This window comes from Scyliorhinus canicula, chromosome 5 (assembly GCF_902713615.1).
Source record: "Scyliorhinus canicula chromosome 5, sScyCan1.1, whole genome shotgun sequence".
NCBI classification, from domain to species: Eukaryota; Metazoa; Chordata; class Chondrichthyes; order Carcharhiniformes; family Scyliorhinidae; genus Scyliorhinus; species Scyliorhinus canicula.
In genome coordinates, this window is record NC_052150.1 from 130826560 (window position 1) to 130846944 (window position 20385).

The 20385-nt window shown below is 46.4% G+C and overlaps 1 protein-coding gene across 4 annotated transcripts in view; it reads right to left on the minus strand.

The window, feature by feature from the left end:
- Positions 1–20385, minus strand: part of tmem245 (transmembrane protein 245) — a 241383-nt gene that overhangs the window by 12670 nt on the left and 208328 nt on the right. Inside the window, exon 18 of one of the 4 annotated variants that reach the window (XM_038797673.1) lies at positions 8453–8783. The exons of the other annotated variants lie outside the window; for them this stretch is intronic. Coding sequence (XP_038653601.1) covers positions 8633–8783 — 151 coding nt within the window. The 3' untranslated portion in view covers positions 8453–8632. Of the gene's footprint in view, positions 1–8452; positions 8784–20385 lie in introns of those variants that run through there. 4 annotated transcript variants of the gene reach the window in all.

Below are 20385 nucleotides of genomic sequence, written 5' to 3' on the forward strand. Positions count from 1 at the left end.
AGGTGAATGTTGGAGGAGTACTTTCCCCCAGGAATGGTATGTTTCTTGGTTACAAGACCCGCAGAAACAGTGAAAGATTTGGCTGAAGCTACAGCAGAGACAAAAGCCTCTTCCAGCATGCAAGCGGGACAAGGGCGAGCTTAAAGGCCTCAAGCTGACTTGAGGGCCTTTATGAAAGCTGAATTGTAGCAGCAGAGGGAACAACTGTGAAAAGATCTCACCAAGGCCATTGAAGAAGCGGTGACGGCTGACTTCCGGTGACGGCGGGCAGGAGGCAGCCGCGCATTGGAGGGCTCCCGTTCGGGAACGGCATTGTCGGGGATTGACGCCTGGTCCTAGGGGCAGCGAAGGTGGTGAAGGCCAGGAGAAAGTACAGGGAAGGGATATGTCGAGGTCCAGTAAGAAAACGGCTGTGAAAACAGCTGAAAGTTCGTCGGGGAGTGGAAAGGTCACCGCGGGGTCACTGAGGAAAATGGAGGCTGGAGCATCAGGGGAGGCCGCATTGCTTACGGCTGAAGAAATAACTACAGTAATGGCTGCGGAATTCAAAAGGCAGTTTACAAAATACATGGAGACAATGAGGAAGGAGATGAGGGAGGTTTTGAGTGTGCTGGTGGAGGAGGCGATTTCCCCGGTGACGACGGCGGTGGCGAGTGCAGTGGCGGAGGTGCGGGAGCAAGGGGAGGCGCTGAAGGAAGTGGAGGAGACATTATTGCAGCATGGTGATCAACTTATGTCGATGCGGAAGGTTTTGGAGATTAATATGGATCTGCGAGGGAAAATTGAAGACCTGGAAAACAGTTCCAGGCGACAGAATTTGAGGATTGTGGGGCTGCCCGAAAGAGTTGAAGGGCCGAGACCGAAGCAGTATTTTGCTGCGATGCTGGCGGAACTATTGGGGGAGGGGGAGGATCCCTCCTGATATGAACTGGATCGGGCTCATCGGTCGTGGAGGCCTGTATCAAAGGCGAGTGAGCCGCCAAGGGTAGTGACTCTGTGCTTCTGTAGGTACAGTGTGAAGGAGAAGGTCCTGTGCTATGCCAAGCAGAAGCAGGTGGTGCAGTGGGCTGGAGCTGGTATACGTGTATACCAGGACTTTACGGTGGAGCTGGCGAGGAGGCGGGCTGCTTTCAACCGGGTGAAGAGGGCACTGTACATTAGCAAGGTGCAGTGTGGCATTGTATATCCAGCGAAGCTGAGGGTGGCTTACAAGCTCAAGGACTTTTATTTTGGAATGGCGGACGCAGCGGGGGAGTTTGCGAAGGTAGAAGGACTGTGGCAGAACTGAGAAATTGAGAAATGACCATGTGCCGATGTAACCTCATGACTGTATTTTTTGTTTGTTTGATTCACTGCGTGCGGGTGTATGGGCTACTGGAGCCAATGTTGTATATATTTGGATATGGGAAGTGATGGGACTTTCACTCGAAGTGAGGGCTCTTTGGGGTGTAGGTGGATATGCGGGGTTTATGCGCTAAAAGGGGGGTTTTGGGCTTTCCTAGGGTTGGGCAAGGGGTAATGGGACCTGGCCGCCGGGGGCCTCCACGCTGGCCGGTCTATGCCGGCCAGTGAACGGGAGCGAGGTGGGGGGAGGGGCTACGGCCATCGGAGCCTGGCAGAACAGGGTCCGAGTGGTCTAGTCGGGGTGGAAAGTTGGAGGGGAAGGAACCGAGGTTGGGGGAAGGAGTTTTACAAGAGATAGTGGACGGGAGGAGTTGGGAAGGCGTGGGGGGGGGGGGGGGGGGGGGGGGGTTTACAACTCTTGGGTATCATGTACAGCACTCTTTCAGAAGTTGGACGGCGTTGAGTGTGTGTGGGGGGGGGGGGGGGGGGGGGGGGGGGAGAGAGAGAGAGAGACTGGACTCTGTGGTGACCATGGGCAACCCGGACTCCTTTTTTCTTTTTCTCCTTTGCTTTTTGTTTCCACCGTGGGAGGATTTGTTTTATTGGATGCATATATTGACAGGTGGGCCGTTGTTTGGGGTGGTGGGAGGATGGGATCGTTGTTATTGTTAAGGGGATTGATTTTCTATTTGTTACCGTTTACTGTTTGTGGGTGGGGTGTAAATTTTGGAGGAAAATGCGAAAATGGAGAATAAAAACATTTATAAAAAAGAAAACAAAAACAGAAAATATTGGACATTCTCAGCAGACCTGACAGCATCTGTGGAGAGAAGGGAGCTAACTTTTCAAGTCTGGATGACTCTTTGCTAAAGCTTTGACAAACAGCCATCCAGACTCAAAATATTAGCTCCCTTCTCTCTCCACAGATGCTGCCAGATCTGCTGAGAATGTCCAGCATTTTCTGTTATTGTTTCAGATTCCAGTATCCGCAGTAATTTGCTTTAAGTTTAAAGGTTCCATTGGCTTCATAAAAAAATCATAACTGACCCTTAATTATACATTTAAATATGGTAGGCGGGCTGACGATTTCAGCACTCACCCACTCCCTGTATTATGGGGGAATGCTCGGAGGTGGAAGGGAAGGTGGTAGAATGGGCACCCACCTCATTTTACACCCTCCCCATACCAGTCCCACATGAAGCATGCCACTAAGGGCACGTAAATGCCGCCTACAGAGTCTACAGCACAGAAATGGGCTGCCAAGCCTGCCTATATTGGCATTTATACTCCACAAAAACCTGTTCCTGTCACTGTTCATCTAACTCGATCGGCATACTATTCTAGACTTTTCTCCCTTGTGCTTATCTATTTCCTCTTAAATGCATCTTTATGCCATAAAATTGCCTGTTGTACTGTGTGTGTTGTTACTCATGTCTTAATAAAGCTCGTAGTCTCAAATGTGGAGAAGATGCTTTATTGTGAATTCGTTCTGTCTTCAGAGCTGTTACCTACGGCTACCTCAAGTGCTCCTAGCTGGCGTGTGTGTGTGTCCTGCTCCAAGTTCTGCCCTCTGTGAAGTGTGTCCTCACTTCCTGTCCCCGTCTATTTATATGGCTCTCCCGTGCCCCCTCTAGTGTTTGCTCAGTTGTATTGCATCTAGTTAACTTGTGATCACCACACTGTGTTCCACATTCTTAGCACTCTTTGGGTAAAAATCTCCTTTTGAATCTATTTGTGTTCATTTTATATTTATGAGTGTTAATTTGTGAATCCCTTATAAGTGGAAACATCTTCTCCAGGTCTAAGAGACTTGCTGTGTCTTTTGAATAGGCCTGTCAGTAGACTCTTGCTCTTCCTTACTGCCAATTAAACACCCATTCTGCAAATTTATTCATGTTGTCTTGCACTTGCGTCATTATTTTCCCAATTTAAAGTCATCTGCAAATTTTGAAATTCTATTAACCCCAAAAACTCTACAGACAAGCTGGATTCAAGGGCGTACGGGCAATTTTATTTGAAGAATAAACCACGTGTGGGAGAAAACAAATTGCATTGAAATTGTAGATCAGAACAACTAAGCTATATAGATCAGAAGAACTAAGCAAAATATATTTTGCAGGAGTTATTAGCACAAGGTGCCGTGATATTTTGCGAACCAAAGTGGCCATTTGGTCGATCTTTCTTAGAAACTCCCATTTACAGTACCGATCTCCCATTTACAGTTCCGATCTCCCATTTACAGTACTGATCTCCCATTTACAGTACTGACCTCTTGAACATGGCTGACAATCGTGGACTCAAGATAATTTCCCTACTACTGTACCTTTTGTTATGGTGACAAAAATAAATAATATTCACCTTCCAACTGAATGTTGTAGTGCCATACAAAGAGAAAAGCTGCACCAACTTGCAGACTGGGTGCCCCTGGAAGCATGGTGTAATTTCCATGCCAGCAAATCTACTGTGGACATGATTCTTCTCCATATGGCAGTTACAAGAGAACTTTATGAAACAAGGTATACCCCTTTATCTTACTTTGAAACAACAGAAGAGCAGGACAAAACTGACTGAGCTACTCCCTAGTTTCATCTACTTCTTCGATTACGACATGCACTGCACTATAGCTTGATGGCACCACTTCTGACAGTATCAGAGTGATGACTGGATTGAAACAGAAGTGCCCCAGCCCCCACTCTGTTTGGTCATTTGTTCTCCATGCTCCTGACCTTCACTTGTCTTGCCAATATGGAAGGAATCTACGAGCACACTAAGTCACAATCTGCCAATACTGAAAGAAAAATAAAAACATATTGCGTCCTATCAGAGAACTCCTCTCTGCTGATGATGCTGCACTAGCCGCCCACAGAGAAACTCAGCTACAAAGATTTGTGGACTCTACTCATACCTGTAACTTGTAGTCTCGAAGAGCAAAATGTCAAGAAAACTGTGGTCACGAGAAAAGGTGCTGCGTCTCCACCCTTGACCGCACTAAATAACACCCCACTGGAATTGGTCACAAAATTCTGCTACTTTAGATTCACACTGCCAAACAATGTGTCCTTTGATGCAGAGCTCCATGCAGGTATAGGGGAAGCAGCTACAGCCGTTGGCCAATTCGTAAAATGTGCATGGGATAATACTAAACTGACACTTAGGCCAAAGCTAATAGTTTGAAGAGCCTGTGTTCTGTGTAACTTCCTGTGGCGGTGAAACATGGGTGACTTACAACTGCAAAGCAGCTGAATAATTTCCATCACTACTGATTCCTGGCAGGAAAAATCACAAATGTGTTAGCCTTCTCAAAGGCACGGCTCCCATGTGTGCTCGCATTAATCAGAGACAGCTTTAGTTGATGTTGATTGGGCACATCCAAAGACTGGAAGACGGTTGCATGCCCAAGAACTTTCTGCATGTTGAGATAGCTGGAGTCAGGTAACCAGTGAGGCGCCCAAGGATGCTTGACAAGGTGACGTTAAGGTCTGAAACATTGATTCTCACACTTCGGACTTACCAGTTGGTGAAAAGGGAGAAATGGCAACACCTCCTTTGGGATGGCCTGTACCACCATGACGACCAGTGGCTAATGTAGTTTGGCAATGGGCACCAATGCTGGAAACAATCTTCAACGCAACTTGGCAGCTTCATGTAGTACGTGTGGCAGAACCTGCCTCTCAAGGATTGCCCTTCAAACCCAAATGAAGATCCCCACCGAAATAATTGTTTGTTGCACGTCCATCATGTCTCGTAGATGGAATTATGTCAACGCAATATCAAATTTAAAAAGGTGTCAACTAATTAGCTCTTTCTGCCCTTTGTTAATGGTGTTGCTACTAAGGTTTTAACTGTTGTGCAAATTTACATATTATCCCTAAATTTGTGTAACTCAGCTCAAACTTTCTCATTTTTCTCATTATTAAACAAATGACAATGTTCCCTTCTTATCCGTTTCATTATTTTACGATACTTTGCTTTCCTTCAAATCATCTTAGCAATCCATCGGGATGTTGGTTTAGTTGATAGACAAACCTGGGCAACATTAGATCAATTTCTCAAAAGATCCTTTCAAAGTTCCTACAGCATGGTATGATGATATAGTACATCTTCTATTTAATGTTCATATTGTTGCGCACAGGGAGATGTGGTGAGATGACTTTACCCTCAATTCTCGGTTGTTTTCAACAAGGTTCTTTCTTCGAGGATGTTTTTATTTTTAATAATAAACAGAAAACAGACTTTCTGGTTAAGTTTAAACCAGAAGAAAAGATAAACATTTATTCACAGAACACCCAGAATGTAAACACAGTGAAAACACTCACATGTTTAAACACACATCTTAAAGTTGGGGATAATAAGGAACAGTTTTCACATGTTTTATTAGTGTTTTTCAAACTTTTTCCCAGGACCAACCGGTCGTCCTTCAGGACCCACGCCAGCCGACTATTTGTGACCCACCATTTTTAATTACCTTTAATGCGACAGGTCTTCACGATCTCCCTTGCTTTGTCATTCAATGTTATATTTCCGAGAAGAACTTCAGCTAATGATTTAAGTTCTTGCGACTTTCTTTGAAAACAATCACGAGGCTTGACCTCGGACTCGCCATGTTTAGTCTTCAAATGTCTTTGAAGTTTTTGAGGGTTTTAATCTTTCATTTGCCAGTACTTCCCTGCATATAACACACATGGGCTTTACATCTCGATTTGCATTGGCACAATTAATAAAGCCATACCTCAAGAAATTATCTTTATACTGCTTTGTTGCCAATTTCAACTTCTTAATAGGTTGTTCATCAGAGGTCCTGGAGCTCACACCTGCACTGCTTTGTCCTGCTGTGAACTGCCCTGATAAACTCTCTCCAGCAGATTCAGTTGTGAGATCCTAGTCTATTTGTGTCTCTCTGGCCTTCTCTGCCTTATTCCAAAATGATCCATCTTCAGTTCTTCACACAGTCCTGTTGCCTTGCTTGCTGGCAACAAAAAATGGAGGAATCTCTCCTCCATGATTTTGCATCTAGAGCACGTGACATCAATGTATGGGGCGAGTGACCTGCTCTCTGCCGCCGCTTCTGGCGGGAAGATTCCATCAATTCTTTTAAAAACACAGGTCCTGGGACAGCACACTGACGTCAGGAGGACAGGATCTGCCCGGCTAGGCTCCGGGAGCATGCATGCATGGCAGGCATTCGTGAAAACCAATTGTGGCTGGCATTTTTAAAAGCCAGTCACGGCTGTTGGGCACTTCTTCCCGCGATGAGGACCGCTGTGACCGATCGTTCCGCCACCCTCCTGACACCCACCTGTGGGTCGCGACCCTGACTTTGAAAATGATTATATATTATGAAAATAATATAATGTCTGCAGAACAATCAATATGAAGGTGGTTTTAGGAGCACATTTAGATTAGAAAATAACAAACTGTACACTGATATTGAGCCATATATAAGCACTAATTTATTCCAAAGTGACAATTTTCAAAATGGATTATATATTTAAACGATGCAAGTGCAAGCCCAAAGAGAGATATTTTTATAGCTCCATAAGTAACATGCAAAAGGGGCGGCACGGTGGCGCAGTGGTAGCACTGCTGCCTCACGGCACTGAGGACCCGGATTCCATCCCGGCCCCGGGTCACTCTCCGTGTAGAGTTTGCACATTCTCCCCGTGTCTGGGCGGGTCTCACCCTCACAGCCCAAAGTTGTGCAGTGTAGGTGGTTTGGCCACACTGAATTATCCCTTAATTGGAAAAAAATGAATAGGGCAATCTAAATTTATTTTTAAATAGTAACATGCCAAAGGCACAATAGAATATAATTCCAACATTCCAAAAAAGGTAGCTCAACAGGAACTTGGAGATTATAAATAATTTTACCCAACAGCTGCAGGAAGAAATTTTTATAAGTATTATATGAATGTTCATCAAGTAAGCAGATAAAACCATACGGGTAGTCTGCATGGATTTAGGAGTAATAAATATTGCAGCAGTAACAAACTAGCTGCCTCTAGGGTACTGTAATGTGTTGGTTTTGGACAAATAATCCAGAAACAAAGATCGGGATTTTCGCTCCCCTTCACGTCGGGTGGTTTTGGCGATGGGAGTGAGAACTGCAAAGTTGCGATTTACAACACATGACACGATTGGCCCCTTCCGTCAGTGACTGGGCTCATCTCCCGATGTTCAACATGGGGACATAATTATAATAAATTACCATACTATTATCAGGCCAGAATCATACCCCCATTTCCATCAGAAAATTCATCCACAGTGGCGTGACGGCAGAATAGTGTGAAATCATAACTGGTGTCCGAAGGAGTGCACCTGGTGAGCAGACCTCCCAAGTGAATTCTGATGACTGCAGTGCTCAGGGGGAGGGTCATGCCTGTGCACTTCTCAGGTAGTACCTTGGCACCCCCCTGGCACAGGGGTGGTGTCCAGGGTGAGATGGTTTGCTCACTCTGGGCTGGGGCAACCTTTATAAATGACGCCCCGATTCTAGGCTGCCGATGTTGCTGGCAGGGCATGTGAATCAGACATTGCCCCGCCAGTGATACATCCTGGAACCTGTGACTTCAACTTCTGTTTTCGAAGTATTGCACTATACAGCTGAGAAAACTGCCATTGGTGATTTTAACGCCAATTTTCCCGCCCGACATGGCCTTTGTCGATATCAGAGGAAATTACAGCCATGGCAGCTTGAGAATTTTAGTTCAGTTTAAAGTGTGGTGTCAGTAAAGGTGACCACGAAGCTGTTGATTGCTGTAAAAACCCAACTCTTTCACTAATGACCTTCAGGGAAAGAAATCTGCCTTCTTTGCCTCATGTGGTCTAAATGTGATGCTAATCTCACATCAAGGTGGTTAATCATCAACTTGCAGACCACTCAGTTTTATCAAACTGTTCCATGTGGCTATTCAAATAGCCAGCCAACACCACCTCAGGACAACTATGGATGTGGAATAAAAATAACAGCTTTGCTAAACATGGCCATGTCCCTAGATAAATAGGAAATATTAGGGCTACCCAATGGACAAAATAAGATTTTTCAGAGTCAGTATAATAAAGCTTCACTCACAAGGTTTCAACAAAAGTTTTAATTCAAACAGAACAAATAATCGGTGGCATTTTCATAATTTTAAAATTAGAATGTGTGTCTACAAATGGACAGGTGCGTTTTATGACCAAGACACTGTTCTAAGAAACGTTTGAAGAAGTCACAAAGCTACTTCACTTGTTCAGGAACTGAAAGAAATACACTAAAGTCACAATAGAAGTAGTCAATGAGCAGAATTGTTCAGCCCTTCCTGCTGGCAGGATTTTCTGATCCTGCCAAAGGTGTTCCCCGCCGCGATGGTTTCCCAGGCAGTGACGGGCGAGCCATGCAAAATGCTGGAGTCATCGGCGGGATCATAAGATTCCACTGGCAGAGACAGGTAACATGGATACTAGAAAGGGTGTATAGAAACCAAGTACAGGCTTATTTGATGCAGACAGTACAAGGAGGCTCCATCAGGCCAAGCTGCACCATATAAAAGTAGAAAAATTTGACTTTCCTTATAATAGATCACAGGAATCATAGAATTTACATTGCAGGAGGCTATTCAGCCCATTGAGGTTGCACCGGCCCTTAGAAAGAGCACCCTACCTAAGTCCATACCTCCAACCTATCCCTGTAACCCAGTAACCAAGGGCCCACTTGAAATCATAGAATCCTACAATGCAGGAGGTCATTCAGCCCATCGAGTCTGCATCGACCCTCTGAAGGTCTACCGAGTCTCTACCTAGTCCCACTCGGTGCCCTATCCCTGTAACCCCACCTCCCTGCATATCTTTGTACACTAAGGGGCAAATTAGCATGACCAATTCACCTAACCTGCACATCTTTGGACTGTGGGAGGAAACTGGAGCACCCAGAGGAAACCCACGCAGACATGGGGAGAAAGTGCAAACTCCGCACAGACAGTGCCCCAAGCCGAGAATTGAACCTGGGACCCTGGAGCTGTGAAGCAACTGTGCCAAGCATTGTGCTATCATGCCCCCATATTATGCAGATAGTGCGTGATGCTAATCTAAGCAGCCACCTGTCAATGCCAGATATCCCAGGATCTAACTGACATGACTGAAGAAGAGTATCAATTCATCTAGAAAACAGATTTAATGATGCTCAATTACTGAAGTTAAATTGGATTAAAACATGTTCATCTGACATAGAAATGTTGCCACGAAACAGCAGTTTGAGCCACTAAAAACAGAAAACTAGCTCAGAGCAGAAAAATAGGATGCAGACTTTTTCTTCTGGAAATTAACTGCAGGATATTGGGCCAAATTTGACCAGTCCCTTGGAGACAGGCTAGGAGGCAGAAGAGGTGGTGGGAGAAGATATTCCTACAACCACAGGATAATACCAAATGCGTGAACAGCACAATTAGAGAAATCAATTGGCCTGTTAATGTTATTTTATGATCCCCTGAATTTTACTAGAGTTAGGACAACCTCCTCCCATGTGGTGAATCTGCCAGCTTGGGTACCTTCCTTTCCTAAAGCTTCAGAGGGACCGACAGATGACAAAGGAGCTTCTACTACCCAGCAACCAAGAATCTGCAAGGTAGGAAAGTGATTACAATTGATCTGACGAACAGAAATTTCACATTACATTTTCTCATCCATCCATGCCCTTGTGCAATGACACATCTTTAATCTTGCTTTTTGATGCACCCCTGTGGCTTAGCAAAGGTGCAGATAAGCTGCTCCAGATCTCCTGCTCCAATTGGTTTGAGTCCTCTAGATTTTGAAGTCCATGAGTGCCTTACCAAAGATTGTTCCATCTGTATATTTGGCCACTGGGACAAGAGTCAGTGGTTGCCAGATAACTTCACTGCCATCACTCTACTGGAGAGCACTGTGGTGCAGAGCAGTGTGATGGTGTAAGGCCAAAGCTAAGGTATCTGTCTGCCTATTGAAAACATCAGCTATCATAGAATTTACAGTACAGAAGGAGGCCATTCGGCCCATCGAGTTTGCACTGGCTCTTGGAAAGAGCACCCTACCCAGGCCCACATCTCCACCCTATCCCCATAACCCAGTAACCCCACCCAACACTAAGGGCAATTTTGGACACTAAGGGCAATTTAGCATGGCCAATCCACCTATCCTGTGGGAGGATACCGGAGCACCCGGAGGAAACCCACGCACACACGGGGAGAACGTGCAGACTTGCTGGCATCCAGAGTCTGCAGTGCTGTAATTAAATCTTGTGAATGCCACATTGATGATCCACAAAGTTGGTCACTCTCCCTGCACAAACACATCATTGCAAAATGCAAAGTCAATACATTCAAGATTGAGGGCAACCTCTCCATTCTCTCTGCGATCATAGTCAGTATACTTGAAAAGTCTGCTGGTATAACATACATTCTCTGCTCAATGGTTATCCTTTTCACTAACAGCCCCAAGGAGGGTATGCATGTGTCAAGCTGAGCAGAGCTTGGGAATGACTGAGCTAGGCGAAATGGACTCTCCAGTGTTCTCCCTGCTGACACCATCTGCTCTTGATTACTTGCAGTGTGAATCACAAGCTAAAAACCCAACTATTTGCCATATTCATCCAATTAAACTTTAAGAGTCTAAGCTGGTGCATAGTACATATTATTGATGTGGCACCCTGGGAAGATTTTAAGCGTTTGAGGATTTGTCACCCATGACGTCAATGGATACCTGTTGTACATTTGAAGGCTATGGTGGAGAGAGAGCGAAGACAGGAAATTAACACTGGCAAGATAAGAAATTTGCATCTTATTCAGTAAATGATCATAATTTATATGAACATGACTGGGTGCTGCAACGACTCCTCCTTTATGACAGCAGCTGATTTCTTCCTCCCATTACTGGGGAAGAGCATCTTCTTCCAGTTCCTCTCAGCCTCCAACAGTACAGCAAGTGAGGGTCACTAAAGTGGAGATCAGCCTTTGATTGGCCTCATTCAATGCCGAAAGTCCTACCTCTGCTTCCACCTCAGAATTCCTGAAAATTCAATTTCTACTTTGGCTCTTTAAATACTGGAGTTTACAATGCACCATACGGACTCTTCAGCATGCCCGCTGTCAGACAAACAATGCCAAACCCAGAACCCAAAGTGATAATGAGGCAGCCATATTAAAAACCACAGACAGCCATGATTACTTCCAAGGCTTCCCACACAATACTGGATCCTCCCCCTCCCAAAATTTCTCTTTTAATTGTTTCACATTTTGTCCACTTGACAATGGATTAAGTCCAGTGTATTTTGAAAACAACCAAATTTTAAAAATGTTTTGCCATGATCAACAATAAATATATGGCAGTACAAAAAAAAACTGTATCTTTGTCAAATGAAATCAGCAACAATGACTGAAGAAACTGTTCATTTCTATACATGAAAAACAGGTAGCACCAATTATATTTTTATATTCAAGTAAATTTTAATAAATTACATAATACTGTTGCATTCTCTCCTTCCTCAAATTAAAGATCAATTAAATACACACGGCTTCTTCCATTTGTCAGGGCTTGGGGGAGGGGATGTACTCTGCCAGAACACTGCTGTCAATATCGCTCCAGCAGTAAGGAAGTTATCATGGAGCTTGACAACATATCACACTCTGAATTATAGTTTAATGCCAAAAACAATCAAGTTGTAAATCTATGGTGTCACGCATTATGTACTATCTTGGCTTCTTTAGTAACACTATCTCCTCTGGCTCAGCAGGTTGCAAATTATATGGAATATGGTATTATAGTGCTGGACTAGCTAGATGGAAGTTGAGGTCAAATTCTATTGTGGCAAATTGTAATAAATAAATAAAATGAAATTGTGGGCTGGCAGCTGTTAAGAAATGCAGGTAGTTTAATTTATATTTATAAATGTGTGTGTTAGCGATACGGTATAAGTTTAAGTTTCGTTTTTGTGCTTCTATATGTATATGCTAAGGAAAACTTAAAACTTCAGTTTAGCTTCATGTTAAACAAAGATGCCTGCAATCTATAGATTTAGTTTCACTACAGACCTTGCCTGCATTGTAATGAAGGTTTTACGTTGCAAAAGCTATCATATGGTTTTTAAAAAACTAAGCTGTTTCTCAGCAACCAGCCGCACACATTAAAAGCAGAAGCAGTTAAGAGTCAGTTTGAACCAGGTAACCCAGATGCAAGTAGCAATCCACTGAAACTTTACTGTATAGGCAGGACAATACGGAGGGACAGAAAGCAAGTCCCCAGAGACCGAAGGAGCAAGTCCCCAGAGACCGAAGGAGCAAGTCCCCAGAGACTAGGGAGTGGGGACAAAAAGTGTCCCAGGAAGACAGGTGAGTCAAAGGAACAATGAGTAGGAATCTGGTCAAGGTCCTGTTTGAAGTTAAAGCAAAGGGTACAGAAAGGGCTCTGAATTAAAGAGACAGCTACACAAAGCAGCTTTAAAGTCAGCTAGCAAGAAGCCAGACATCCGTGGTGATCTTCAAGCTGGTGACACCTGAATACAGCCTGTGAAGCAATGGTGTTCTGTTGGCATGGCTGAGCACCAGAGAGATTGTGTGGAAGCTGGAATGCACAGGGTGTTACAGGGCAGAGGAATACTAAAAGGAGGAGCTAAAATTCTGGATGTGGATCCTTGGTGAAGGCATCCAAGACAAAAAGTGTCATTTGGGGAGACGATTCCAAGCATATTCTTCAAGAGCGAAGTTTGGGAACCCCTGTGAGAAACTCAAATCATATAAGTTACAGTGCAGGAGGAGGCAATTTGGTCCATCGGTTCTATGCCGGCCCTTAGAACGAGCACCCCACTTAATCCCATGCCTATCCCGCTAATCTTTTGGACACTAAGGGGCAATTTATCATGGCCAATCCACCTAACCTGCACATCTTTGGATTGTGGGAGGAAACCGGAGCACCCGGAGGAAGCCTACATAGATACGGGGTGAAAGTTGAGCACAGTGGGCTAAATAGCTGGCTTGCAACGCAAAACAATGCCAGCAGAGTGGGTTCAATTCCCATACCGGCCTCCCTGGACAGGCGCCGGAATGTGGCGACTAGAGGCTTTTTACAGTAACTTCATTGAAGCCTACTTGTGACAATAAGCAATTATTATTGGGCAGTACGTTAGAACAAGTGGCTAGCACTATGGCTTCACAGCACCAGGGTCCCAGGTTCGATTCCCTCTGGGTCATTGTCTGTGTTGAGTCTGCACGTTCCCCCTGTGTCTACGTGGGTTTCCTCCGGGTGCTCCGGTTTCCTCCCACAGTCCAAAGATGTGCAGGGTAGGTAGATTGGCCATGATAAATTGCCTTTAATGACCAAAAAGGTTAGATGGGGTTATTGGGTTACGGGGATAGGGTGGAGGTGAGGGCTTAAGTGGGTCAGTGCAGACTCGATGGGCCGAATGGCCTCCTTCTGCACTGTATGTTCTATGTATGCTATGTAAAGTGCAAACTCCACACAGACAGTCACCAGAGGCCGGAATCTGTCACTTGGTTTCAGAGTATAGTGTGTCTGACCGCATTTTACCTATTAGTTTACATGAACTGCACTTACTGAGAACATGAGAGTATTAGATAAAGTTTGTAACTTGTGTTATGCTTACAACTCTGTAAATATCAGTAAAGGTACAGCGAGGGTGAAGTAGTTAATTATATTTTATGTATTTTATTTTATATTAAATATTTTATTCTTTTGTTGAAAGTTAATTCATAGTTCTGCAAATCTGTAGAACGAAATATAAAAGCTATAATCTACCATGCTGAGTTCCATCCTGAGATTGGATTTCTCCAGTATTATCATCTGCGACCAGAACATAACTTGAAGATAATGGCATGAAAGCTGCCAATTTATTATTTAAAAAAACAGCTGGTTCACTAACGTCCTTTAGAATACAAACTGTTACTCAAGAAGAAAGCCCACCACTACCACCTTTGGGGAAATAGGGATAATCAACAAACAACTTCAGTGCTGCCCATATTCCACTTACAAATAAAAGCATCCACATAGCGAGGATTAAGCTCAAACTAGGTTGACATGGAGCATGTATTGACTACAGTACAAGGGTCCAGCACATATAGGGTTAATAGTAATAATAATCTTTATTGTCACAAGTAGTCTTTTCACTGCAATGAAATTACTGTAAAAAGCCCCTAGTCGCCACATTCGGGCACCTGTTTAGATACACTGAAGGAGAGTTCAGAATGTCCAAATTACCAAACAGCACGTCTTTCGGGACTTGTGGGAGGAAACCGGAGCACCCGGAGGAAACCCACGCAGACACAGAGAGAATGTGCAAACTCCGCAAACACTGTGACCCAAGCCGGGAATCCAACCTGGGACCCTGGCACTGTGAAGCAACAGTGCTAACCACTGTCCACTGTGCAACTGTGCCTCCCATAACGTTGGATTGAGTACAGTACCGCCCACAGTAATGTAAAAGAACAAATGACCCACACCTAGGGGTCAGTTTGGTGTTGGACAAAGCTGTCTACACAAGCAAGCATGGTGGCAGCTCCAAGCTCGAACACATTACCGTACACAGAGCTCTTGTGATTACTAAATTGACACTATTAACCTACTTAAAGCACAAAGAGTTTACTAAGCCGTACTGATGACATCAGCACCCTACAATACTGAGCTTTGAATGAAATTTTGTTTCATCCATTTATGTGAAACTTAAGTATTGCCTTCCATTATTTGAAGGAAAGCAGGTAGTCTTACGATGCGATGGTCAACATTCAACAAAAATATGCCAGTAAGAAATGATTTATAAACGATTCCTCCCAAACCCTCTCTCGCCTGCCCACGGAGATTTATGGATGATTGGTCCCCTGCCATATCATCGGTACCATGCCTGGAGTCAGATGGCAGCTGCTTGTGGCAACTTTCAATTTGCGGCACCGTAGCACGAAGTTAGCACTATTGCTTTACAGCTCCAGGATTCCGAGGTTCAATTCCTGGCTTGGGTCACTGTCTGTGCGGAGTCTGCACGTTCTCCCAGTGTCTGCGTAGGTTTCCTCCCACAGTCCAAAGATGTGCAGGTTTGGTGGATTGACCATGCTAAATTGCCCTTAGTGTCCAAAAAGGTTAGGCGGGGTTACTGGGTAACAGGGATAGGATGGATGTGTGGGCTTAAGTGAAGTGCGCTTTCCAAGGGCCGGTGTGGACTTGATGTGCCGAGCGGCCCCCTTCTGCACTGCAAATTCTATGATTCTATGACTCCTCTGGCGACTCGACCCCGATCTCGCCCTGGAAGTGGAAGAGTCCTGATGCGGAATCCCGACCCCGACCTCGCATGGAAAACGATTCGGCTCCCTGAGCGCCCGACCTGCCCCAGGAAACGCCCCAGACCCCCAAAGCGCATGACCCGGCCTCCGACCACGAGACTCGACCCGACCCGGAGGGGCCTGCTTAGCACCCTGACCTACCGGCAGATTGAGAAGAGGAGAATCAATGTGGAGGCCCGACCAGACCGACTCCAAGCCCGATTCCAGAAATGCCCGACCAGACCACCTACGCTGGAACCGAACACGTGACCCGTCCAACCTGACCGAGGAAGATCCTGCCAGTTGGCCCAAACCAAACACCTCCAAAACAGTGAAGACCCCAGACGAGGACCCAAACACCCTGAAAGGTAGACCCGTCTTCATGGAACCCTGGGGCCTAATCGAATCCCCCCCACCCCCAACCCAGAAATCACAGCCAGCACCAGACACAACCACTTAACCTCCACAAGATCGGACTTCTCCCATCGGAACCTGGGACCATCCAGTAGAAGCTACAAACTGAGGAAGCGAGGGAAACGCGGTGGTCTGCAGGTGAGACTAAAACAAGGCGGTTTAAAGTCTCCTTTCCTCAGCTTACCCACGGCAAACGTCCAAGCGATCAAAAACAAACTGGATGAGCTTAACGCTAGACTTGCTCTCAGAAGGAAGTAAGTGTGCTCTGTTTGAAGAGACATGGCTCACTCCTGCCTCACTGGACTGTGCCTTACAATCTGACAGCTTCTCAATACAACAGATGGACTGCATGGTGTCATTGGGCACAGCGAAGGATGGAGGGGTTTGCCTCCTCATCAACTCCTCCTGGTGCTTGGATGCGGCGACCCTGGTGAACTACTGCTCCCAGGACCTGGAATATCGGACTATGAAGTGCCGCCCATACTACCTTCCACGGGAGTTCACTTCTGCGGTCTAGATCCCATCCGAGGCGGAAGTGAAGAAGGCGCTTGATGAAGTGTATACCGCTTTAAATAACAATGAAACAGAACACCCGTAGGCCTTGTTCATCGTGGCCGGGTACTTCAACCAGGTCAACCTCAAGAGTGTGCTACCAAAATTTGACCAGCACAACCTTGTCCCACTAGGGGTCCAACATTCTTGACCACTGCTACACAAAACGTCAAAAGGTGCCTACCGATCCATTCCCCCGACCACATTTTGGAAAATCGGACCAGAAGACAGTGCTCCTTCTCCCGGCATACAAGCAGAAACTTAAGCAGGAGAATCCGGTCAAGAGGGTTGTGCAATGCTGGTCTAAGGCAATGGAAAAGCCCCTACATAACTGCTTGCCGTCAGTGGACTGGTCCATATTCACGAACTCAGCAACCAATCTAAACGAGTATGAGACTCCACCATCAGACTTCATCAGTAAGCTTGTAGAAGATTGTGTGCCAAAGAAGGTAGGACATGCATTCCACAACCAGAAACCATGGTTTACCAGGAGATTCACTCCCCACGGAAGGCCAGGTCTGAGGAGTTCAAAACAGGTGACCCTGACCTGTACAAGAAATCTAGGTACGAGCTTCACAAAGCCATCAGGGATGCCAAGAGACAATACCAGACTAAGCTAGAATCACAGACTAATGACAGATTCTCGTTGGTTGTGGCAAAGCTTAAACAATATAACGGGCTACAAAGCTAAGCCGAGTATAATCTCTGGCAACAGAGTACCCCTCCCTGATCAACTCAAATGCATTATATGCTCGTTCTGAGCGGAAAGCCAACAAACCGTTGTCAATTGCCCTGACAGCCTCGGACACACCCATACCTACTGTCACAACATCAGAAGTCAGATTGGCCTTCTTGGAAGTAAACCTATGGAAAACAACGTGCCCTGATGGAATCCCTGGTCATGGAGTCAGATCCTGTGTGGACTAACTGGCGGCTGTGTTCAGGGACATCCTGAACCTCTCCCTACTCCGTTCCAAGGTTTCCACCTGATTGAAGAAGACCACCATCATACCGGTGCCAAAGAAGAAACAGGCAATGTGCCTCAACAACTATCATCCAGTAGCCTTGACATCTATCATTATGAAGTGCTGACAGAGGTTGATCATGAGTCACATCAACTCCATACTCCCAGAATGCCTTGATCCACTGCAATTCGTATACCGCCACAACCAGTCCACAGCAAACACCATCCCCCTGTCCCTACATTCAGCCCTGAAGCATCTCGACAACAAGGAATCATAAGTCAGATTCCTATTCATTGACAACAGCACTTCCTTCAACACTATAATCCCAGCCATGCTCATTTCAAAACTCCAAAACCTAGGACTTGTCTCCTCTCTCGACAACTGGATCCTCGATATTCTGACCCATAGACCAAAATCAGTGAGGATAAACAACAAAACCTTCCCATTGATAGTCCTCAATACAAGGACCTCGCAACACTGCGTACTTAGCACCTACTATACTCCCTATACACACACAACTGTGTGGCAAAATTTAGTTCCAAATGCTTGCTGATGACACGACCATAGTGGGTCAGATTTCAAACAACGATGATTCAGAGTACAGAAGAGAGGTAGAGAACCCAGTGGCATGATGTAACAACAACGTCTCCCTCAATGTCAGCAAAACTAAGGAGCTCGTCATTGACTTCAGAAAGCAACATATCGTACACCCTGTCTGCATCAATGGTGCCGAGGTGGAGCCAGGAAACTAAGGAAAGTCGGCATGTCCACGTTCACTCTTACCAATTTTTATACATGCACCAAAGAAATAAACCTCTCTGGCTACATCACAGCTTGGTAAGGCAACTGCTCGGCCCAAGACCATGAGAAAATTCAGAGAGTCGTGAACACAGCCCAGTCAATCACGCGAACCTGCCTCCCATCCAATGACTCTGTCTACACCTCCAGCTACCTTGGGAAAGTGGGCAGCATAATCAAAGACCCTCCCACTCGGGATATTCTCTCTGACAACCTCTTCCATCGGGCAGGAGATACAAAAGGCTGAGAATACGCAGAAACAGATTCAAAAATAGCTTCTTACCTACTGTTACCGGACTCCTGAATGACCCTCTTATGGACTAAAACAGGGGCCGGGACTCGCCAAGCCTCCTCGCCGAAATGGCGCTCGGGGGGGGTGGCAGAGAATGGAGCCACAGACGCGCGATCGAGTCCGATGCCGGGACGAGATTCTCCGGCAACTGGAAATTCGGTGCCAGTCGCACACAAGTGGTCGCCGGGGCGCCTGTCGGGGGCCATTGAAAGAGGCCCCTGCAGCAATTCTCCGCGGTCGACCGGTCGAGTTCCCGCCGGCGTGGTTTACGTATGGTTCCATCCGGCGGGAGCTCAGCAGCGCGGCTGCGGTGGCTGTCCTTGCGGGCGGGGCGGGGGATCTCCGGGGGCCCTCCATGACAGCTAGGCCCACGATCGGGGGCCACCGATCGGCGGGCGCGCGCGATATGGTGGTGGCTACCTTCTTCCACGCCAGCCCGTTGTGTGGCTCCGCCATGTTGCGCGGCACCGGCGCAGAAGCAGCCGCCGCATGCATGTGCGGACCCGCGGCAAACAGTGCAGGACTGCGTAAAGCAGCTGGAGCAGCGCGGAGCACTCCAGCAGCATGCTGGCCCCATGGGTTACAGAATCGCTGGGCCAAAAGGCCCATTGACGCTGGCGTGAAACACTCCGGTGTTTATGCTGGCGTCAACACTTAAGACGCGTTTTTCAAACTCAGGGTCGCAACCCGCTAGTGGGTCACGGGCGGGTGTCGAAGGGTCATGGAGCAATCGGTCATGGCGTTCCTGATCGCGGGAAGAATACCCTGTCATAATATACACACAAGTATTTGATGGTGCATAGATAGACCCTGCTGACACACTGAATGACCAATCAACACACAGGACACAGCAGCCAATCACCAGACAGGACACTATAAAGTCAGAGGGCACTAGTTTTCCCGCTCTCTCGGGATGCAGCCTCTGAGACAGCCAGAGCCCGTGATCAGCAACACGAACATCTACCATGTGCTAGCAGTATAGTCTGGTCAGGTTAGCCTCAGGTCTCCAGTCAACTTAACATGGTGTCAACCCATAGTGCAAGTATGTTTAACAGCTCACAGTTCAATAAAATAGAGTTATACTTCTACAAGTGTTGGAAGCCTGTCTCTCTCACTGCTATGGTAAACGCAGTCCTCATAGACCCAGCATACCCAACACATCATGGTACCAGTGCGTGATGTTAGAGTTTGATGGACCCTGAGATAATCTGCCTTCGACCAGTGATCAGCCATCCGGTAGTATAGACAACGTCCACCCTCCCCCGCCGCTCCGCGTCACCGGCAACCTCAGTGCCAACTGGGAGATATTTAAGCAGAAGTTTCAACTCCTCCCACTTAAAGCGGCAATGTCCTGCGAAATCTCGATGCTGTCTCCAGTGTGGCAAGCTTGGCCACTACGCAGCCCTGTGCAGGTCTGCTCAAACACCTGCCTCCCTTCGCTCCCAGCAGCAGCGCAGGAACGTCCAGACCGTACAACAACCGGTCACAGATTCCGACTCCGACATGGTTCTAGACCCTGACACCGAGGATCTCAAATCCCCATTCCGAGTGGGCATCATTACCAAGCATACGATGCTTCAACAAAAAAAAGACCAAGCCCTTTTCCGTGGTCAAGCTGTTCAACGGCCGGCACAACGTCCAATTGCACGCCCATGACATGAAGTACTGGTGAGGAAGTGGTCATCAATCTTTGACTGGGGTGGATGCGGCTACTGGACAGTGCGAGGGAACCCAGGCCAGGTTTGTCATTGTG